The sequence below is a fragment of the Polistes fuscatus genome, unplaced genomic scaffold (genome assembly GCF_010416935.1).
Source record: "Polistes fuscatus isolate 324 unplaced genomic scaffold, CU_Pfus_HIC Scaffold15, whole genome shotgun sequence".
Classification (NCBI taxonomy): Eukaryota; Metazoa; Arthropoda; class Insecta; order Hymenoptera; family Vespidae; genus Polistes; species Polistes fuscatus.
In genome coordinates this window covers 3,676,340-3,698,931 of record NW_025113053.1, presented here as the reverse complement: position 1 = coordinate 3,698,931, position 22,592 = coordinate 3,676,340, and the positions used below count along the sequence as shown (strand labels likewise).

At 30.6% G+C, this 22,592-nt stretch overlaps 4 protein-coding genes and 2 long non-coding RNA genes across 12 annotated transcripts in view; 2 read left to right on the top strand and 4 right to left on the bottom strand.

The window, feature by feature from the left end:
• Window positions 1–22,592, bottom strand: part of LOC122514491 — a 779,718-nt gene that overhangs the window by 197,399 nt on the left and 559,727 nt on the right. The gene's annotated exons all lie outside the window — the stretch shown is intronic.
• On the top strand, window positions 1,374–3,621 carry LOC122514482 (mitochondrial import inner membrane translocase subunit TIM50-C). Its single transcript, XM_043631364.1, has 8 exons — window positions 1,374–1,596; window positions 1,859–2,196; window positions 2,276–2,395; window positions 2,505–2,612; window positions 2,688–2,819; window positions 2,895–3,018; window positions 3,187–3,290; window positions 3,384–3,621. The coding sequence occupies exons 1-8, from the start codon at window positions 1,455–1,457 to the stop codon at window positions 3,471–3,473; spliced, it is 1,158 nt and encodes a 385-aa protein (XP_043487299.1). The 5' UTR covers window positions 1,374–1,454; the 3' UTR covers window positions 3,474–3,621.
• On the bottom strand, window positions 3,565–6,978 carry LOC122514473. Of its 4 annotated transcripts, none has more exons than XM_043631339.1 (11): window positions 6,501–6,978; window positions 6,304–6,405; window positions 6,095–6,228; window positions 5,923–6,013; window positions 5,721–5,840; window positions 5,399–5,597; window positions 5,202–5,337; window positions 4,894–5,114; window positions 4,564–4,826; window positions 4,304–4,477; window positions 3,565–4,215 (listed from the first exon to the last, which is right to left on the bottom strand). In XM_043631339.1, exons 1-11 carry the CDS (start codon window positions 6,742–6,744, stop codon window positions 3,815–3,817), a joined length of 2,085 nt encoding a protein of 694 aa, XP_043487274.1. In that variant the 5' UTR covers window positions 6,745–6,978; the 3' UTR covers window positions 3,565–3,814. The 4 variants fall into 4 exon arrangements, with proteins under 4 accessions (XP_043487274.1, XP_043487275.1, XP_043487277.1 ...); XM_043631340.1 differs by having other exon boundaries at window positions 4,334–4,477; XM_043631342.1 differs by having other exon boundaries at window positions 6,493–6,582.
• LOC122514475 lies at window positions 7,450–12,724 on the bottom strand. Of its 3 annotated transcripts, none has more exons than XM_043631349.1 (8): window positions 12,618–12,722; window positions 12,206–12,334; window positions 11,450–11,752; window positions 10,960–11,362; window positions 10,550–10,876; window positions 9,725–10,130; window positions 8,999–9,641; window positions 7,450–8,545 (listed from the first exon to the last, which is right to left on the bottom strand). In XM_043631349.1, the coding sequence occupies exons 4-8, from the start codon at window positions 11,284–11,286 to the stop codon at window positions 8,485–8,487; spliced, it is 1,764 nt and encodes a 587-aa protein (XP_043487284.1). In that variant the 5' UTR covers window positions 11,287–11,362; window positions 11,450–11,752; window positions 12,206–12,334; window positions 12,618–12,722; the 3' UTR covers window positions 7,450–8,484. The 3 variants fall into 3 exon arrangements, with proteins under 3 accessions (XP_043487284.1, XP_043487285.1, XP_043487283.1); XM_043631350.1 differs by having other exon boundaries at window positions 12,223–12,334; XM_043631348.1 differs by lacking the exon at window positions 12,206–12,334 and having other exon boundaries at window positions 12,618–12,724.
• The window catches only part of LOC122514468 (phosphatidylinositol 3-kinase regulatory subunit alpha), a 41,202-nt gene continuing 32,385 nt past the window's right edge, over window positions 13,776–22,592 (top strand). The window contains exons 1-5 of one of the 2 annotated variants that reach the window (XM_043631328.1): window positions 13,776–13,932; window positions 14,666–15,331; window positions 15,536–15,649; window positions 15,728–15,820; window positions 15,914–15,961. In XM_043631328.1, the coding sequence (XP_043487263.1) occupies window positions 15,565–15,649; window positions 15,728–15,820; window positions 15,914–15,961 (226 nt within the window). In that variant the 5' untranslated portion in view covers window positions 13,776–13,932; window positions 14,666–15,331; window positions 15,536–15,564. Of the gene's footprint in view, window positions 13,933–14,665; window positions 15,332–15,535; window positions 15,650–15,727; window positions 15,821–15,843; window positions 15,962–22,592 lie in introns of those variants that run through there. The other variant, XM_043631327.1, reaches the window with a different exon arrangement.
• LOC122514487 lies at window positions 15,420–18,269 on the bottom strand. The gene is made up of 3 exons (XR_006303061.1): window positions 17,874–18,269; window positions 17,290–17,655; window positions 15,420–15,764 (listed from the first exon to the last, which is right to left on the bottom strand). It is a non-coding gene; the product is annotated as an uncharacterized LOC122514487 (long non-coding RNA).

Genomic DNA, 22,592 nt, shown 5'->3' with positions numbered 1-22,592 from the left:
GTGATCCCTCATCCTCGAAATTCACCGTTGATCTGAATAATTATCCTCTGTTAAAGTTTTTTTGGTGAAAGTTGTTTATGTGACTTTCCGAAAGTTGCGCATGTGTATAAAAGAAAATCAATAAAATTAATCAATAAAATTTAATATTATAACGCTCTTATTTTAATATTCTTTTATTTTTTGTATAATTGTTTAAACTAATGTACATTTGTTGTTACGTTCTTGCGCAGTGATGACTTCGAGGAGGTGGGGTAAAATTTTCATCTAATAAAATATCGGATCGAAATTATTTAACATTTAAAATATGTTAATAAATATGTAATACCTATATATATATATATATACTAGTACATATATGTGTCTAAATAATCTGAAATATAAAGAGAGTGCATTAGTGCATTAAATAATTGTTAATTAATCGATGCAAGTGTCTATTGTTGTTCAAAAGCTCGGAATATATGATCTATGTACCGTCCCCTCCGAAATCCACCATTGAAATGAGACGTTGTCCTCTATGAAAGTACTTTTATTAAATGTTGTTTACAGGACCTTCCAAACGTTGCACATGTGTATATAGGGTGTCATACATCTAATACATAATCTTTAAGATTATAACGTTCTGGTTTAAGCATTTTTATCTTTTTTAAGTAATTTTTTTAATGCTTCTGCGCAGTGATGACTTCGAGGCTAAAATTCTGCTGTAACATAAAGAGAGTGCATTAGTGAATTATAATAATTGTTCATTCATCGATGCAAGTGTCTATTGTTGCTTAAAAACTCGGAGTATATTTTCTGTGATCCCTCCTCCTCGAAATCCGTCGTTAGACTGAGTCATTGTCCTCTTTAAAATTCGTTTTATTAAATTTTATTTATATGACTTTCCTAACGTTGCGCATGTATGTAACGAGAATTTTATTTGTAATAAAGAGAAATTAAGATTAAAACGCTCTGATTTTAGCATTTTTTCATTTTTATGTAATTGTTTAAACAAATGTACATTTGTTGTAACGTTTCTGCGTAATTGTGACTTCGGAGGGGGAATTGTTCATTGAAAAGAATATCACATCGAAATGATTTTTTATTCGCCTTATTTTTTATGCATATCCTCTTCAGAAGTATTATGAAACTGTCACGATATAATAATAATATAATATAATAGAATTTAATACGAAGTCTATTATTAAACGATTATTGTATATAAAAGTAACAGTAACGGTAATTTACTACTTTTAAATATCGACAGTCGGTAATAGTAGGTTTCTATTTGTTAAATGTTAAGGTTCTATTTGTTAAATTCACTAATATCGACAGTCGGCGTTGTAAAAGTACAAAACTGTAATTACCGACTCGAATTCAAAAGTGAATATGTGAACATCTATGTACTTCGATATTCTTGGCAGGAGTATGAGGTTCTACCGTTTATCTTCCAAAAAGCTACATGACTTCTTTGAATAATGGCATTTGCTGTAAAAAGTTTACGCAGTTTAAGTAAATTATACAATGGAAATTGTCGTTTGTCTTTCTCGATATTCCGACAACCAGTCGCAAGAATATCTGTCTTTCAGACTGACCAAAAATATTGCTACAACACCAAAGGTAAACCTGTTTGTTATAACATAACCTTGCTTTTCACGTTTTCTAGATTGAACATTGCATGCTTATTTATAATTACGACATTTGATCTCTCGATGTAATTATTTCAATATTATATATATAATTTAATTATAAATATTATATATATATTATACATAATATATATTATAAATTAAATTATACAAAATTACAAAATTTACGTTTTCCCATGTAAATGAATAATATATAAGTTGTTATAATAAATTAAAAATTTGTACATTTACAGCTTCAGATCATCCCAAAATAGCAGGAAGTTTTGCAAAGTCATTAGGAATAACAGCAGAATCATTAGCAAAAGAAATGTTAGATAAAAAAAAGATAGAGGAAGAACAGCAAGACGAAGAAGAACAGAAAAAGAGTCGCGAACGTACACAAAAATTCATGAGATATAGTTTTATTTTCTTTGGTGTATCATCAAGCTTGGCTACGATATATATTATTTATACACTTGGAAAAACAGAATATGATGAAAATGGAAATATAATAGAAGATGAATATTCTCATTTACCATATCATGAAAAGGTTTATAAAAGATTTAGGAGAGAAGCAATCTATTATAGAAAGGTATAATTCTTTTTCAAAATCTATCAACACTAAGACATTTATTTTCTCATTTTAATATTGCTTATCAATTCTTTTATAGTTTATACAAGAACCTAGTAGGCCAAAATTGCTTCCTGATCCACTGAAATATCCTTATATTCAACCTCCGTACACATTGGTGCTAGAAGTTAAAGATCTTCTTGTATGTCCAGATTGGACTGTAAGTCTTTAATCAAAAAACATATGAAATATTTAAGATACTTTGATGAATTAAATGTAGAATAGTTTATTTGTAATTTTTTAGTTAAACATTTTTTTATCATTTTTAGTACGAAACAGGATGGAGATTTAAAAAGAGACCATATGTGGATGAATTCTTAGAAGCTGTTGCACCTCCACAATTTGAAATTGTGGTCTATACAGCGGAACAAGGAATGGTATTGCCTTACTAGATTTATTTGTTAATTCAGTATTAATATTTGGAGGTGTAAATTTTAATCAACAAATTTCAGAATCTGTTTCCTATTTTGGATGCCTTAGATCCTAATGGTTACATAATGTATAGATTGTTCAGAGATGCAACACTTTTTAAGGATGGTCATCATGTCAAAGATCTAACTTCGCTTAATCGTGATCTTAGTAAAGTAATTATTTTCATTTTTTATATAATCTTACTTTGGTTTTAATACATCTTACTAACTTTTAGTATTACGTAATAGGTTATTGTAGTTGATTGGGATGATGAAAGTATTAAATACTATCCTGAAAACACGTTAAAACTTAAAAGATGGACAGGCGATGACAATGACAAATCTTTATATCATTTGGCAGCATTCCTTAAAAGTAAGATAATATTGTATTTATTTTTGAGAAAGTATATATGTAATTTTTAAAATATTCTTTAAATATATCAGCATCAGAAATGATTATGAACTATTTACATTATAATTTCGTAAAAGATTTATAGAAATTTTGTGATCTATGCATTAATAATTATTTTGTCTTATTTAGCTATATCATTGACTAACGTGGAAGACGTTAGAGAAGTCCTCAATTATTACAGGCAATTTGATGATCCATTAAAGACATTTAGAGAAAATCAACGTAAATTACTGGTAAATTTAAAATCAAAATCGTGCAATATAGATCATTTATATAATTATAAATTTATTTTCTCTTACTATTACTTTGATATTAAAATATTTTAGGAAAAATTGGAAGAAGAAAATAAAACGCAAAAGGATAGTGGCAAACACCTTACCTCAAGATGGACTCCTTCCTTTCTACGAAATCGTTAGTCAATTTAAATTACGTTATAATGTAAGTTACTCACATCAAAACTAAATATGAGAGATTACATTTATCGTATCATTTCGTTCAAAACTGTTCTTACCAATAGTAAATGTACAATTTTTATTGAAAAATGAATAAACTATCAGTAAACCATTTTCTTACTTTACATCTAATATAGACATTAGTTTTCGCAAATATACCATATAAAAATATTAACGAGTATATATTGTATAGAAAATGTTCAAAAATATGTACAGTTTATAAATTATAATACATTATCATTATGATGTAACAGCATATTGATGAAATATAAACTTTATATAATAACGATATTTAAACAACAACGTTACTTTGCACTCTTTTTTCTTCTTTTGATTGATTTTGTTTTGACTTTAGGTAAAAATGGTTCTTCTGTATTATCAACATCATTTAAATGTCTATTATTTGGATTTTGAGATACACTTATTAACTCCTGCGTATTGTCTGGTATATCCACATATTCTATTTCTTCCGGAGCAGATGAAGCAACATTATCATTATTCATCTCTAACCAATTTAAAACTTTTTGATGAGGAGTCGCTGACAACGAAATGGAAACCTGTTCAGATATTCCCCATACAGCTAAAAGTTCTGGCGCCAAAATATCCTCATAAGAGTTTAATTCTTCAATAGATTTTCTCCAACTTTGGTTAAAAGTATCATCCAATTCTTCGTGATGGTCTAATTGTAAGTGTTTATTTTTAAAGCCTAAAATTCAATTTAACAAAGTTTAAATATATATATATCTTGATCTACCATTAATTATATTCCTACTGATAATAGATAATTTATTAACTTTTATATACGTGTTTCATATCACATTTACTTGACATAGTAAGAGGTGCAATTGGATTATCTTGTGTCATTAATGCATGTTCCCAAGCATTTAATGCAGAGATTGCTCTAACTTTGATTTCAGAATTTTTGTCAAGTATATCTTCGTGAGTAATACATTGATAAAATACATCACCTATAAATTATATTTGAACACATTAAAACAAAACATATATTTCCAGATCCAAAACAACATTTCTCTTTAGAAATATTATCTCATACCTATAGAGGTTTGTATAAAGAAGAATACATCTCCTTTCTGATTAGTTACTAATGTAGAGCCAGCTTTACATAAATCCAATCTATTTTTCATATATGGATCTAAGCATAAACCTTGCAATTGGGCATCATTTAATGTTTCCTTTATACTTGGTAAAGTTATTGGTAAATAATAAGAATGAGGACTTTCATAAGTCCATGTGTTTAAAATCATTGAACTTTCTGCAGCCAATGGACTTGATAAAACAAGGATTTCCTCTTTATTCCTACAATTGAATGCTTAATAATTGTCAAGTTGCCATAATACAATGTAATATTGTTATTATTACTAACCGATTGAAAGTAGAAAGTAAAAGAGGAGTACTTCGAAATTGATGTGTCCACTTCTGGCTTATGCATTTTTTTGGAGAACGATTATCACATAACAAAAGATTGTGATATGTACCTATGTATCTACATGAGTTATGTCTACTAGCTTTTTCTACTGATAAACTTTCACATTGTTCCAAAAATTGCTTTGGACAAAGTGATAATGATGGTCGATCAAAAGGTATCTACGAAATTGCATGGAATTATAAAATTCTTGGCATATATATAAATTCAAGTTAACAATTTTAAGCTGAAAGATTTATTAGAATTACCCTAGTGTCAAGATAATGGAGGCAGCATCTATCAATAAATACCAATACATGTGTATCTAGTAATTGATATTTAATACTTCCCCAATTATCGTCCAGGACTTTAGAAAGAATTATTTTATGACTTGCAATAGATTTTCTATAAAATATATAAGAAAAATTATATTTTAATATATTATTTGATTCCGATATGCACTTACTTTTTGTTAACGTTCCATAAAGATAGTGTACGATCTACATCTACTGTACAGAAATAATCTTCACTATATGGGCACACTTCTCCACTAACGTATGGTAATGTTGAAGTTTGTTTATGGAATTCAAATAATTCTACTTTACTTTCTCCTAAAATAAGCTTATACAGTATACAATGATTCTTGTATCTACCTAAAATTATACCTGAAACAAAAAAAAAAAGAATTTTAATTCAGACTAAAGGTATTAATCATAAAAAAACATAATATATTTTTATATTATAAATTAACATATCACTTGTAAATTACGAATTTATATTTTGCATACATTTGTCACCAATAATGTTGGGCCTCAGTTCATATAATGTACCATCAAGATTAAGTTTATCCGACTTTTGCAATATTGGTTTCCATAATGCATTTTCCATAGGCATTAATGGAGAAGCAACTGAAATCATTTACATATACTTCAAAATAAAGAATCAAGTTTTATATATGTTACAAAAGTATAACTTGTGCAAAAATTATACTTAATTCTCCTACGTAAGGATAGATTAAAATAGTTTGATCACCAAATGTGACATTAGTTAAACTTCCTCCCGTATAGTACCAGTTGTAATCCTATTATAATAGAAAATATCATAAGAATTTTTGACATATAAATGAAAATAATTTGCTATATTTTGTTAATAATATATTTACCCCTTTTAAATAAGGGTCAGGATCTAATTCAACAAGTTCAGCTATTTCTGCAACATATCTAGGTAATACAGTACTAGTTAGTTTATCATTATTTTTGAACCATTTTACTCCCTTTTTAGAGATTGGTCCAAAATCTGTAAGATATAAATATATAAATATTTAAATCTAATATATTAATTATATAAATATATTGTGTCAATTTTATATACCATTTTTATGTTTTTCATAATAATCTAAAATTCTATTTATGTCACTTTTCATATAGGATTTGACTGTAACAGGTTCTAAAGCAGGATCTTCTTCGTGTAATACTAAATTTCAAAAACACATAATAACAATTGATAAAAACAATTCTAATAAAATATATATATAGGATTAAATATAAAATATTTCATTACAACGTTACCAGTACGTGGTAATTTAGCTGGAGGTAATAATGGTTTTGGTAAATCATGTTCATAAGGAAATTTTTGATATAAATGCTTAATATAATTCAAATCCCGATCATCAGTATCGAATGATGTATGTAAATTATATCCTGGTACCATATAATGATCATATTTTTGTAAATATCCTGATTTTAATCTTTCCTGTAAATATTTTTCAGCACGTTGGAATGTTTTGGAGATTAAATCACTTCTTTCAGCCATTGTGTTTACAATGCTTCTAGGTTATGTAGTTCTAATTATGTTAGTTTCATCACAATAATATTTGTTAAAAAGAAGTATTTCATTTATCTTAATAAAATCCTCAATTCCTTCACTAATTTTAAATAACGAATAAAATATATTTTGTCTTTATTCTTTAACTTGAAATTATTTGATCTCTGATTAAAACACTGTTACACTATGCAATTGACACGTGCTTCTAATTACGCATGCGCACTAACCATTCTTTCTATGGCATCTAATAGAACGGTATTCCTTAATCTGGTGATCTGTAAAAAAGCTTATAAAAAATTGTTTAAACTTACTTATATTTTCATAACCCTTTAAATTTTGACTAATTTTATTAAACTTATCTTTAAATCAGTTCTAAGAGTTTCTTTTGGTTGTGAGTAGAATTCATAGACTGTATAGAAAATAAATTAAGAAAAATTATTTAAATATTATTCTTTAGTTTTCATCAGGTTTTGTTTAATAGTAGTTTAATATTTTGTTAGTTAATTTACTTTTGTATAGTTTTGTCAATTTTTGTTTTATCATTCTTTGAGTAAAATATATATAATTTAATTTTTAAAAGACTAAAATAATTATATATTTTACTATTAAAATACTACAATTATAAATTTGATCTATAACAAAAAAATGTAGAAACTTATTGGTCCACTGCATGTAGTCAATTAAAAAACATAATTTGAGCTTTGCAATGCTTTTATTTGGTTACTCCCTTTGCGTACATTATTTCGCATTGAGAATACATATTCTTCTTGTTCTCACCAGCATCATTCATAAGTTACACTATTCTTTCTTTCATGTTATCTTCGTAGCTCTTACAGAAGTATAATCATTCTTCAATAACGCTTTTTGCATAGTTTGCAATACATTCAACAATGTATGCATATTTTCGTATTACACTTTCGCACATGTACATTCTTCGATATCCGATTTCTTCGTTGGGAGTACAGGAAAAGCATAGGATAAAGGGACGTTTGGAGCATAAGGAGATTAATCTTCGGGAGAGTTAAATTATAATTAGGGAAAATACCATTAAGATAATTCATTAATAATTATAGAAAACAACAAGAGAGAAAATAGAACAGCACTTTTCTGCCTTTATATCCAGTTTTGATGTTGTGTAGTATTCGTATAAGTACTCCACTGTTTTTTTTTCTTTTTCTCTGCTTTTTTTCTCTTTGTAATTTCTTTCAGTTTTCCAATTGTTTATAACATATCTACCTTCGTATCGAATAAACACACAAGAGCTGCATAGTGGATGAGAAATAAAACTGTTCACTAAAGTGACTATCAAAATCAAGAAGCTAATTTTCATTCAAAATTCACATTAAATGATAAAGAGACAAGCTAAAAATGAAAACTTGAAAATCGCTACATCTCTTTTTTTTATCATCGTCAAACGCGGTGTAAGATATACGCTTTTTTTTTTCTTTTGTTCCTTTTCTTTTTATTCGTCACAGGGTTAATAATTATCTAAATGAACGTTTAATATTCATTTCACCATTCTCTTTCGTTTAGCACTTCTTTCAATTAGATGATCCATACAAACGACAATGGAATTAATCGTGCCTTCTTGGATACATGCATAACAAATTCCACATGCCAAGAGGTTCCATTGTCTCACACTTCTATTTTTGTCTTTATCTTGAAAAAAGTATATCTAAATCTGAAGTCTCCGGTCGTGTAACATTTAAGCAGCTTCTATTATCCAGTTCACAAGGTAAAAGGACGTAAAGTCGTCAGTGGCTGGCATCCTAAGCTGCTACTGTGTCTTCTATCAGAAAAAATCATTTTATGAGACCAAACAGTAAAACACATTTACGTACATATTATGAAAGTAAATAAAATTTGAGTGCCAATTTCATTACATTAACTATTACATATACCATATTCAGTTAAGCCTCTCTCTTTTCTAATACAGAAAAAGGTGTACACTATCAGAACAATGTTAAAACAATCTGTGTGATCTATCCAGATTCATAATTTATTTTATTATTACCTACCTGTCCTTAAACTTTGCAGAGAAGGGAGGGCTTGCTGAATAAAGGTATAGAATGTACTACAAAAAATTACAAAAAGATTTCCACTCAATAATTTTACATATCCAGGTTTCTTAAATATTAGTTTGAAAATGTTGTAATGTTCGCAGGTACAACGTACACATACGTTGAATAAATATTTTTAATGTGTGAGTTTGCTAATATTTAAAATAAATATTAAAAATTACCTTTTACGATCGTTGTGCAAAGGTACATTATTTTGTACCCAGCCCAGCTGACTCAAAGAAAAGTAATCTTTTTCCATCTTTTCTTGTTCATGAGCAATGGTCTCTTCTTCAGTTTCGACCGGAGAAAAGTGAAAATGATCTTGTTCGGAGATAATTCTGCGTTTTATCGGAGACCGAATAGGCTCGGTTTGAACGCATTTGTCACATTGACGCACCCGGAATTTCAACGTTAAATTCGAAGATGTAGAAGGAATCGGCGAGTTACTTTCCCGATATTCCATGTAAGGACTCTCTCCACCAGGTAGGTATAATAAATTTCCTGACTCAGATCTTCTATATGCAACCCTTTCTAATGCATTATTAACTGGAAAAGTAGTCCCATCGGCCCAATTACCATCGTCCTTTATAGGACGAAAATGTGTTCTAGCTGAAGTGAGTAAATCTTCGTCTGGTTCAGGAAGGCTATGTACCTTCAGATTTGAACGAGTTTCTTTGCGTGTTCCAATGGGAGTCTTACGTGGTGCAACTGGAAAGAAGCAACTACCTGTCTGAGGACTATGACCCAAGGTAGCCAAATTACTGCCAAGTCCTTTCCAACACCAAGGTCCATCCATAACTGTATCTGACCAGTTTATATTGCCTTCTAAAATTATTTGTAGAAATAAATATATGTCTGAAGTAATTTTGCTAAATATCCTAAGCGCTTTAATTTTAATAATATCTAACCTGATTTATTCTTATTACTACACTCTTCTGCATAATCTTCGATGCTGATTAAATCGATATCCCATGGAATAAGCGGTGAGTCGTCAACAACACACTCCTGATATGGTGTATCAGTAGCATAACCATTATCTGCAGTGGATAAAGTAAAAGTTGTATCGGTAGTGTCTGTCGGCCAAAGGGGTCCAGAAGGAATAGAAAGAGTAGGCGCTGCCCAGATAGAAGCTGTATCTTGCGCATTGCCAGGTCCTGAATTCCAAAGTGCTTCTAAACTTTCATCAAATTTTGCTTGCAACTGTGCTAATCTCAATTGATCTAATTCTAGTTCACGCTCTTTTTCTCTCTCTCTTTCCATAGATTTAGCAAATCCGAAACTCTCTTTATCTTCTCTTCTTTGAGCCTCAATGGTCTAAAAAGAAATATTTTATTACTGGCATAAATATGAATGAATGATAAATGGAAAAATTATTAACCCTTTCGCTACGAGCGGTGACTATAGTCACCCAACGTTTGAATACCGCCATGTACGAGCGAAGATTATAGTCACCCAACGTTTGACTACCGCCATGTTCGAGCGATGACTATAGTCACCCAACGGTTTTTCATATTATTAAGTAAATATTTTATTGATGAATTTTTTGTGCTCATTTTTAAGCATTTCTTTCCTACGAGCGACTGCACTCGCTCTGCGAAAAAAATCCGAAAAAATCCGAAAACCACAATTGTACGTGCTTGATATGGCGGCTCGTTCAGTGAGAGTAGCGCGGCGAAGAATCCGTCCGTAGCGAAAGAGTTAATAAGAAAGATGATAATGCATAGCAGACATACAATTGGCATTTTTGTTTTCTTATTGTAAGCCTTATTGTTGTTCTTATTATTGTTATAATTGATACTACTATCTGTGTTGTTATTATTGTTATTGTTCCCAAAGGTCTTATCCTTTCTTTGAGAAAACGTTTTGAGGCTTGTAGGTTGTAAGGCAGGAAATGCTGCGTAGTATCTGAGAGCCCTGTCGCGTGAAGTAAGAAATTCCAAATTTGTTTTAGATTCCCTATCTAATTTCCTGGATTCTTCTTTTTCATCGTTTGAATCTCCTCCTTCCAAATCTTTTAATTTCGTGCACAATTCATCAACTAAAGTTTCTACACCGCATTTCTAAATATGAGTAAATTGCTTTTTGAAAAAGAATATTTTTTATTGTTGGTACGTATTCTAGTAAATAATAAAATTTGTCTTACGTTGTCTGCAGCACTTTTAAGACATTGCACAACAGCTCGTCTTTGCTCCCTCTCTCCTTGCGATGGCAGTTTTGCTTTAGGCCGGGTATGAATGCGGCGTCCTATATTCTTACTAACGCTTATTGCCTCTTCTGGAGGACTTAGGGCCGAGTCGGGGCGGCGCAATAGGCTGAGCACAAAACGCGAGTACGCAACCGGGTCTATCCCCAATGCGTCCAAGCGTGTCTCAAGCCACTGGCGCAACTCCTCCTCGGCCCTTGTACCAAAGACCTCGTCACCTCCTGGGGACGCCGCTATCCCGACCAAATGCAATGCCGGATTCCTCATTCCCTCTTAATAAATTTCCACCTAGTCTCAGGAACTCTCACAAACTCTACTGCCACCACAGTAATCATCTTTTTCCCTATGAAAAATCATTAAAAAAATTTAGTTATTTATTATTATATAATAAAAGATACAATATAAAATCGTATAATACTCTGCGACTTACTTATTTACAGTGCAATATTACAATTTAATATTATTGTCCTTTAATGTTTTAATTCTATTTAATCCACCACCTAGTGACTATCAAGTTTACCATATATTTGTTTTCTTGTCTCTTCTTGCTCTTAGTTTTAAGAATTCAGTTACAAGTTTCTTCTTCACAATTAGCAAGAACGTTCCTTTTAGCCTTAGTTGTGTTGATTAAATGTTACTAGGTTCTTGTATAGAGGTGGTGGATATCTTGATAAGGCGAGGCTGGCAGGTCTTAGCGAAGGATAACAAATATAGTCTCCTTCCCATTTTGACACTGAAATTTAAACTTTCTTTACAGTTAACAGATTTCAACAATTATTATTATTAAATTTTATCGCATTTGGACAAATCACGATTTTTAATAATAAATTCATAAATAAAATTAAGTTTAATTCCGCAAGAAAAATACGCAATAATACAAAATACCTAACATTCCTACATCTAACGGTTATTTAGATGTTATTTTTTCTTAAATACGTGTGTGTATATATATATATATATGTATATGTATGTATATATATGTATATATATATATACACATATGCATATATATACGCGTGTGTGTGTATGTGTATATAAATAATATATTAGTAAAGTCATGTAATTATCTAGTTTCTGTGATTAATTCCAACACACACACACAGTGTTTTTTTTATCCTTTAAGCTAATCTATATTGATACAAGATCTATATATTATTTTTACGAATTTCGAACAATAAAAACATACGCATTAAATATAGTTACAAATTTTGAAGATATCCGTTGAAACACATAGACAGATCAGAAGAACGTGAAATAGATAAAGAGATTTGTGGTATTAAGTAGTTGAACTCCTAAGACGACGTCTCTCGTAATGCTAGACAGATATTAAGAATCTGAATTTAAGCAAATAATGGACTAATATATACATGTACGTATTGTTGGCAGAGACATTGGTCGGGCAATACAAATAACCTTGCTGATTGCGCTATGCATTTTCCCTGAGTCATAGGTCCGCCAAGAACAGTACTCGGTGTGTATGACATTACGAAATAAAATAAACGGTAGCACGTAACTGCTTAGAAACATTGTATACATCGTATAATTGAATACTTTATAAACAATAAGTAATAAAAATAATTAGAAAATCTTTGACATACCTGCATGCCTCGAGAGATGATTTTCACCCCGGCCTCTTCTACACACCCCACTTGGTGAAAAACATGGCGGGCTACTAAACTTCAACCTTCCTTTCCCTTTTCCCTCCTAACGCCGTACCAACAACCTGATCAAGTGCTGCTATCACGGAATTAAGCGCAATACATTCCCTGACTGACTAACGATTGACTGATACTCCTTTTCAAAAATATTTACCGATCGACAATATTTGATTTTGTTTTTAATAATATAATATTACTAAATATTCCATTTCATTATTTATAAAATATCCTTAGCTGAGTTATTCTTTTTAATGTAAAATTTATTTAATCAAAACTTAACAACCTGCAAGGTAAAAATTTTTACTTCAATTGTTGCTTTCATTCATTTTTTGACAATCAATTACATATAACCATCTAAAAGTTTAGGGAAATCATTGCGAAATTCCAAATTTTCGTCTTATGAGACCAATTTCATTCGAATGAATGCACGTACGCAGAATAAGAATTGACAGGAATCAGAAAAATGCAATCAGTAAAAGAAATTTAACGAATGAATATAGAAACAAGATTTATTTATTAAAAGTATTATAATTATGAAGAAAGCAAGAAAACAAAAATATATTAACTGCAATAAAACCTTAAAAATTAAATTTTTTTTTTATTCCATGTAGTAAAAAGTTGTATTCTAATTATAAAAATAAGAAAATTAGTAACCCAACTTAATAATAAAAAAAAAACCAGAAAAATTTAATCTGCAATTATTTGAAACTTCATAGTAAGAAAAAAAAATATCTAGATAAAACTAAGGATATAAAAAAAGATTACCGAAAAACATGATTTACTATCCGTTTCTAGTAAATTTTATTTTATTTACTTACGACAATTAACCAATTGATTAAAATTGTTCATAAAAATAATTATTAAATTTTGACAATATATAAATAATATTATATAAGAAAAGAATAATTAAAAAATCTTCAATTTTTCGTAAGATGTTAAACTATTGGTAAATTGCAGAAATTATCGTGATCGCTGATTGGTACGTTCGAAAACTCGATGCCATGAGATACTCGATAGTTACTATCGAAAGTTACTATCGAAAGTATGAAGAATTAGGTTAGCCTGAAGGTAGCCGACCGTAATCTACAAACGATCCTAGTGTCATCTGGTGTCCAGTCTGGCCTAATCGTGTTCGGTCGTGTCGTGATCGGAAGAAACAATTCTTTGTCACTCTTTGATCTTTTCAAGATTTTCCATCGAATATCGATAGATTTGACATTTAAATTTCTACTATTTAATGTGCCGAATCGTAAAGGTAATGTCAGTAATTTTTTTTACGTGTGAGAAATTGTTCAATTTCAACATTTTACTTTGCGTTTTTACCGATTGTTACATCGTTTTTCTTCTCCTTTGAAGAAGCCCAATGTTGGAAATGATGTGTTTCTTTTCGTTAGTTTGTTCATTTCAAAAAAATGTGTTTATATCATTATATACAATTCGACAATTTTGGTTGGAAAATTATTTTTAGTATAATCATTCGTATTTTGAAAGGAACGATTGGAGTACTATGTTTTGCAATTCATCCTAAAAAAGTTTGTGCTCTGCGGTTTTGAGCATGTGTAAATATAACCGCTATGTGATTAATATATTTTATTTCTTAATTCATGTTTTAATCACAAGTAAAAATATGATAACATTACAATAATACGTTATTTATACACATTACACTACTTTATCATACATCCAGTTAGTTCAGTTATAGTGGATTTAGTTTCTTTGTAAGAGTTTAAGTTATACTAACATTTTCCTCTAGGAGACTAATATAAAATATTAAAAATAGGAAAGATGGTAGTGTTCATGTTAAAAGGAATGCATTAAATTTTGTTGTTTCTTTTTTGACATAACGTGCATTAAATATTCAAAAGATCAAAACTTACTTTAGTAAACTGACAAGTTTGATTAATTATCTTGAGAGTATTATTACAGATTTTAACTAATCTGTTGTGATATCTATATTTGTGGTAAATGATCTATTTTGCTTGTTTCAGATAGTACTATTTTTGAAGCTCAAGAAATACCTTGGATATGAAACGATCTGAGATTGTTACTAGAAGGGATGTAATATTGGAGATGAATGAAAAATATTGTTGGAAAAAGTGCAAAGAATGATAAACTTGTGATTAAGTGTGGTTTATATGGACAATCAATGTGTTGTTGTAATCAATCAGAATATCTACGATATGTATTTCCATTTTTAAATTAATTCTACATTGATATAAATATGACTCGCTTAACTTGGAGGTAATACAAAATGATGGTAATCTGACAGTGACATGATCCATTAGAAATCACATTGAGCCGATTCAGGTATCAAAGTCTCAGGAATCAAATAATTACATGAAAAGCTGGTATATTGAAAAAAATGTTGAAACATATACGAGTAATCTTCTATATAATGTCAAATTTACTTTGAAGCATCGAAGTGGAATTAAATTTGAGAAAGAAAGTTAACGAAGTGTTTTTATATTGAAAGAAATGTTATAATACGTCAAAGAGGATGTGTAGAACGCATAAGAAATTATGTTTTGTGATGATAGTATTGAACAAAATCATTTATGTTTGTTTACCATATGTGACTGACACGAGATTCAATGTTTATATATTTTCCTATGGAAAAATCATTTCCTAATGCGCTTGCATCTATTACAAATTGGGTAATGCTTTGATTAGAAGCTAAAGAAGAACCCTGTTCTTGTTATATGGAAAGTTGAAATATAGCAAGAATTTCAATCCAATAAAGAATTGCGGAGGCTTATTTTGTTTATTGACTTTAAAATCTGTTAAACTATTAAGACAATATCGATGGCTGTAATAATTTAGTTTTCAGACAGCGTAGTAGTAGGCAATTCAATTTTCAGACACGAAAGGTACATAGAAGAAAGTCCTAATGCTGAAAGGAGGCTTACCACCGTATCTCGACGCTCGTAATGAGGATAATTCATTTTATATGACACTCAGCAATGGACCCCATAGTAAGAGGAGATACATTTTCAATTTATTTTAGTTTTTAGGTTGTTTCTAACCCAACTAATTTATTGTCTTGGTTACAGCTTATGTAGCTGAGTCTACCAATACAGAACCTGAAAACTATAACCACAATTTTGAAGATGTATATTTTATAACACCAATTTTGTGTAAACATTGTACGTAGTATAAATATATTATAATATTACATGGTAGTTTAAACAAAATTATATTGATCTTGTAATTAAAATCTTATTTATATTATGTTTTAGGTGAAGATTATATTTGGGGTTCAGGAAAGGTTGGGGTGGCGTGTAAGGGTAAGTGACATTTTTTATTTTGCATAAACTTGAATAATGAAAAGAACGAAAGTAGATGTACTGAGTTTCGTTCGTGTCAGTGTCAAGATATTTTAATATAAAAATTTGCAAATATGGCTGTTACGACGAAAAAGATAAGAAAGGTGTGATGAAGATGAACTTACAGTATATTGTACATTTTTCACACCTACAAGTGTTTCGATCGTTTAGCCACGTTAATAAAGTTAAAATTTCAATGATTGATCCGCAATATGCATCATATATGTATATATATATAATATGACATATATGATTATGTATTACATACCATATATAATATATATTGTGTACCTAATAATCTCTTAAGAGTATGTATTACGGTTAATATATTACTATGGACATTGTATAGAATGCCCAGAGGGTGTTGGTAAATCTATAAAATGTGTTTCAGTTGGCTGTATTTAAATCACGGAGGGGGTGGGAAAGCGTTTTTAAACATGTAAGTGAAACAAATCATGGAAATTAAAAAATGTTTACACAATGTCCTTAATAAGTTTCGATCAATCAGTAAAATGTGCTTCAGGGGGTGTGCTAGAGTACGAGAGGGGGAGGGCAAAGTGATTTTAAGAGAAAGAACAACTAAACTCTTAGCAGAAATCGAGCACCACGCTGATCTTTATATTAACAGAATAATAGAATATATCTTTAATTATTAATAATTGAATTCGTATATTTTTCTATATTAGTTTGAAAGATTAAGTTTTTATAGTCAGGCAGTTGATAAAGTGCGTGCACAGTACGTAAAATGAAGATCATTTCATAATAGTATGAACATACATTTGCCATGACTTGTGCTTTAAACACGACCCACTGAAACATTTTATAAATTAACCGAAATTTGTTAATAACAATGTGTATACACACTTTTAAATTTTCATGGTTTGTTTCACGTTTTCACAAAAACTTAAGATCACTTCGCTCCAGCCCTCCATGCTCTAAACGCACCCAATTGAAGCACAATGCATGAAATACATGTTTAATATATACGTTATCCAATATTAGTGGGCAATCTATACAATGTCCTAAATAAATACATTGACTGTAATATATGCATGACTATGGAGAAGGCAATCTTGCGAGAAGTTATAAAAGTGCATTCGCATTTTACTAATCTAGAGATTTTGTTGTTATCTACATTACCGACGGTATGAACGTTTCACGCCGACAATGCGTAAGTTAGTACTCTATGCAGTTAATTTGGAAACTAGGATAGAAGGTATACGATTGGTAATTGTGATTGATTCTACGAAAGATGGCTCAGGGGACAGCACCATAGTATAGTAACATACATAGCCGTATCATTTTGGAGTGGTGCACTATCGTGAGGCACCTCTTATCCCGCGTTTCTTTTTAACTCTGCTCGACAGTTTCTTTTCTAAAAGACCCCTCCCGTTCCTCTCTTCCTTAATCCCTTCCTTGGGTACTGCCATCGTACGATTCAGGGCCGTATCTTTGTTCATCGACATTTCCGTACGACCTCGACAAAATTTTAATCCGATCTCCCTCACCTTTCCTCCTCCTCCTCCTCCTCCTACTCCTTATTTTCTTTTTCTTATTCTTTTTATTCCTCACGTACGCACCGTTATTTCGCACCGATTTTCTCTCTGTGCTCCTCTGAACACTCTTGAACTCAGTAGCAGCCTTTTCACGAGCAGCTAGTATGATGGAAACGATTACAATTTATATTTAAAGATCGGTAAACGACCTTGATTAACTAAAGTGGCAGGAAAGAAAGCGAAAAGAGGTAAGACCAAAATTCGATTATCATCCCATTGGCGTACGTCGGTCTTTCGACTAGATGTAAGATCATTCTCTTCTATATTGTGACATAAGAGAGAAGGATCGTATCGAATTTCTGATACATTTGACTTACCACGTTTTATGCTCGTATATGTTGGTATGACGGTGGCGGTGGCGGTGGTCTACGAAACGCTAAAGTCTCGACAATCTAGCTAGATGCAACTTCGCTTACGCGCGTAATGTCCGTTTTATACGGTCTAAGCGTTTCACTCTCTCCGAGTAAGGCGCGCGTGCGCTCGCACTCCTAAGTCCACGGTACACGATCTCTTAAATATATACAGTTAACTGTATATATCGCTCAAGATTTTGGAAAAAATCTAGATGGTTTCTTCTTTAATATTTGATAACAAACGGGAAATGATATATGTATATATACATACTTGGATTGATTCAAAAGTTTTCGGCACAACATTTTTTCAAAATTATTTATTTTTCGATATAGTTTAAAACAACGGAAAACAATTGGCTAAAATATCTTTTCAATCCACTTATGTATTTTAGCAGTTTATAAATATCGAATAAATTAATTTTAGAATATATTTTAATAATTTTTGTTTACCGAAGTATCATTAATTTTTTATAATTGAAAAAGAAAAAATATTTAACAAGTTTATAATAGAGTGTATATAATTTTATGAATTTTCTTTATTTTTGTTTTTTCTTTTGTTGAGTTAATCGATTTAGCAAATGAGCGACCGGCTCATACGGAAAATACTGATAATGGTATTATTGATAATAAAGTACAAATCTTTTTCTCATATTATTAACAAGAATATAACGATAAAGCGAAAAATTGATTGTATAAATTAGCAATGCGTTAATTCTCATTTTATTTATGATTATTTTCTTTTAAATTCTATGTGATATATCTAACATTTTTAAAATTAAATTTAAAAAAAAATATATAAAAGTAGTAAAGTATATTAGTTTATTTATTTTTTTTCTAAAATATAAACAACGGTTTTATTGAATTTACATTTTATTATTGTTGGACGTACAAAATTCCTGAAAATTTCTCGTCTCTCAAGAATTTTAACGTGACCCCCTCCGAAAGGTCGCGACCTATAGTTTGCGCATCATTGGCATAGATTACAGAATTACATTGGTTACATTCAAACCACATTAAATATGAGAAACGAATATACAATGGTAGAAATATTTGTGGATCAAATAAATATATATTTTAAAATAAATTTATGAAAAAAAAAGAAAAAAAAAAGAAAAAATAAACGAAAAAAGCTTTACGTAAAATTTAAATCATTAATTAGAAAATAGATTAATAACTGAGAAATAGTGATACGAAATAATGAACGAAAATAAAAAAGAAAAAAAGAATGATGAAAGTATAATAGTAACGAATGTAAGTAACAAATTTTAAATATAATGCACAAAAACAAATAATAATACTGAAGTAAGATAAAAATTTAATGAAAATGGCTGAATAAATATAATTAATAATTAAAAAATATATATATATATATAAATGTATGTCAGAGGAGCATTTTTCGAATTCATTACTAATGATTTTGATCGATTAATAATTATCAAAAAAAAAAAAAAAAAAGAGTTTTGATTTAAACACGTAATGTATATATATATATATATATATATATATTCAACGTTTTGCTATCGGTATGCTTCGAGAAGTAGCTCGCGAGTTATCGATCTGTCTGAATACCTCTTTCTCTCTTTCTCTCTTTCCGTCTCTCTCTTTTCTCCCCCGTATATTTTTGGCTCGGAGTAAAAAAAATTTCGCGTCTATATCGCAAAATTCAAAAGGACAGGGTCCTAAAATATGTCCCCCTCCGCGTTCTCAAAGTGGTTATTCGTCGAAGGAATTCCGTTGACACCAGCTGGGATTTATGTTGAAGCAGCTGATCGCAATTTGGCAGACCATGCGTGGTGAACGACTCACACGATTTGCGAGGAGAATTTGTACAAGTTAACAGCGCAACGAAGAAGTATTTGTCTTAAAAGCTTCCTAACAAAAAAAGAAAAGAAGAAAAAAGAAAAAAAAAAGAAAAAGAAAAAAAAATGAATAAGTTGTTACGCCTTTGCTTCGATTTATTAATCGTGCCGGCGCGATATCGAATTTTAATGTTCGATTCGATCATCGGCCAACAAAGTATTTCGCAAGTCACATGTATTAATAGATAGCAGGATCGTATATTTAACTCGAATTGGAAATTAATTTAGGAGAACTTTACTTCTTTCTATTTTTTTTTTTTCCTTTTCTTTCTGTATTATTCCTTTCCCCCCTTCCTATCATCTTTTCGTTTCTTCTCCTACCTTTTTTTTATTTCTTTTTTTTAATAGTTTGTAATAAAAATATATAAATAAATGCAAAATATGTCGTAATATTTAAATGAAAAGAATAATATATTTGACAAATCTTAATATCACCGATCGGCGGAGATGTATGCATGTATATCATCAAATATGTGTGTGTGTGTGTGTGTGTATATATGCTTTTGTTGTTTTGTTCCTTTATTTTTTTTCTCGTTGGTCCCGTCTCATTCCTATCCTACGAGTTGTACTCTGAGAGATCGATCGCTTCGTAAAATTAAAGCCGTACGTTATTCGAGATCGACGTTCTCTATCGAAATCGTTCGATACTTTGTAACTCATTCGACGAAGATATACGGCTTGGTGTCAATTCTTTTCGCTATTGTGACTCGTCGATAAATTTTTATTATCTAGTACGATGCGAAACCTTTTGTTTATATGAATTTTCAGGAGAAAGAAATAAAGAAAGAGAGAGAGAAGATGGAGGATAGAATTGGAAAAACGGATTGTAGTGGAAGAGGGAAGTTAGATCGAATGAGGGATTTCTCTTTCACGGAACGTCGATCGTAAAAGAGTTAATAGCTAAGATTTTCGTAGACATAAATTCGAGAGAGAAAGAAAAAGAAAAAGAAAAAGAAGAAAAAGGAGAGAATAATTGGGAAGCGCTTTAAAGGCTAGCGCTGTTTCGTTCATTTCGTTCGTTTCTCTCGTCAGCCGTAAACCGAGAGAAAACGATGAGACATCCAGCCGTTTCGAAGGACAATCGAACGGGGTCAAAAGTCCTCCTGTTGCTACGTGAAACGAACGAAGCCATGGAAACGAGCTTGTCGCGCAAGCGCTCCGTTCTTCCGTCGTTTTTCCCTTTTTCCCTCCTTTTCTCCCCTTTTCTTTTCATTTCCGGCAGTAACCTCCTCCTGTATTTCTCTCTCTCTCTCTTTCTTGTTTTATACAAGTATTCTTTATTTAATTGTATCGATGAATAAGTTGTTATTATTTATAGTCAAAAGATATTAATTTTTTTCATTTACTTCGTATTTTATTCGCATACACACGAAATTGCTTTTCTTTTCAAATAAATTTTCCTTTTTTTTTCTCTTCTCTCTCTGTCTCTCTCTCTCCTCTCTGTCTCTTTTGGTATTTTCTCTTCGCTATTTTTATAAGTTCAACGATTCGCTACTACCACCACATTCGAATCAAACTTAATTCTCTCGATTGCAAGATTATTTGATAAATACAAAGATTTGTTCTCTAAATATAACATTCTTTATAAATTATTATTTTTTATATTTGTGCGAACGGTAATTTCTCGAGTTTTCATTTGCAATTTTGTTGCATCTTTTCGTTTGACTTTGATTCGCTCGTTTAGATAGCCTTTTGGCATATGGGTGACGAAGACGTCGCTCTTAATCGACCAACTACGTATACACGCGACCGACCTCGAACCGTTTCTTCCATGCCGGTCCTAACATAAGATCAATGCACTTATCCTCGTTCAAATATACCGACACTCGATAATACGTGCCAATGAGAAAAGTAACTCGTCTCTGTGCAAAATCACCTCCTCCTCCTCCTCCTCCCCTTCCTCCTCGCTTTTTGAATTGTCTTTTAAACAAAAGAGAGTTCATCGTATCTTTAATGTGTCTTGTAGACGACAATAAATTCATTTAAATATTGACCAATCAATCTTACTCTTTTAGCCTCTTATTATTTATTATATCTTTTTAAAGTTTTGTCATATTCCATTTAAGGAACTTTAATATGTTTGTGTAATTCATTTTGTTTCATTTATAAAACAAATTTCGTTTATTCCTTCAAATTTTATATAATAATATATGCCATATTGATTGACACAATTAAATAAACAGTAAAGAAAATTGATAAAGTAATATACATTGTTTTATCATTCATCATTGAAAGGGGTCACAAAAATTCTTCTCATTTGATGGTAATAAGCCTAATTATTAGGGACAATTATTTTCAATATGAAAAATGAAGTATTAATTAAGTGGTTTTGTAAAATAAAATATAAAAAAGTTCTAAAACGGGGGGAGGGAGCTAATCAGGAGTTGATATACAGAATAAACTTACACATGTTTTCGAATATTTTTATAAATAAAATATTCCTATATATAATTATATGGTTAATTTGAAGTTCATTCTCATATCGTATATAAAAAATTGTTCGCGAAAGTTCGGAGTCAGTAGATGTACGGTGTACGGCCTTAATCAAGCAATTTCGAATGTACGACCTCGAACCCCTCTTTCTAGCCCCCGTTAATAATGAGCGAATCCGCGCGATGTACTTTAGCCCTCGGAACGGAAGCCTCATCGGTACGAAAGTCTCGTGTGGTGGTTCATACGGTATTTCGTTAAAATCAGATAATGCAAACATAAGACGCGAAGAGTTACTCTGATCGATATAATCTCTGATGGTTGAACGAAAGTAACAGGTTCCTTAAGAAGAAATCGAACGAAGAACGTTTCCTCTATTTTTTCTCTAATATTC

Bases quoted from the DNA above. Each gene is read 5' to 3' on its own strand.
- LOC122514482 (XM_043631364.1), top strand. From the start codon at position 1,455: ATGGCATTTGCTGTAAAAAGTTTACGCAGTTTAAGTAAATTATACAAT. The intron at 1,597-1,858 runs GTAAACCTGTTT...GTACATTTACAG, and splicing joins ATATTGCTACAACACCAAAG to CTTCAGATCATCCCAAAATA. The intron at 3,291-3,383 runs GTAAATTTAAAA...AAAATATTTTAG, and splicing joins AAAATCAACGTAAATTACTG to GAAAAATTGGAAGAAGAAAA.
- LOC122514473 (XM_043631339.1), bottom strand. From the start codon at position 6,744: ATGGCTGAAAGAAGTGATTTAATCTCCAAAACATTCCAACGTGCTGAA. The intron at 6,014-6,094 runs GTAAATATATTA...CTATTATAATAG, and splicing joins CTGACCCTTATTTAAAAGGG to GATTACAACTGGTACTATAC. The intron at 4,478-4,563 runs GTATGAGATAAT...TATAATTTATAG, and splicing joins CTTTATACAAACCTCTATAG to GTGATGTATTTTATCAATGT.
- LOC122514475 (XM_043631348.1), bottom strand. From the start codon at position 11,286: ATGAGGAATCCGGCATTGCATTTGGTCGGGATAGCGGCGTCCCCAGGA. The intron at 9,642-9,724 runs GTTAGATATTAT...AAATAATTTTAG, and splicing joins TAGTAATAAGAATAAATCAG to AAGGCAATATAAACTGGTCA. The intron at 8,546-8,998 runs GTAATTTTTAAT...TTTTTCTGATAG, and splicing joins TTGCACAACGATCGTAAAAG to AAGACACAGTAGCAGCTTAG.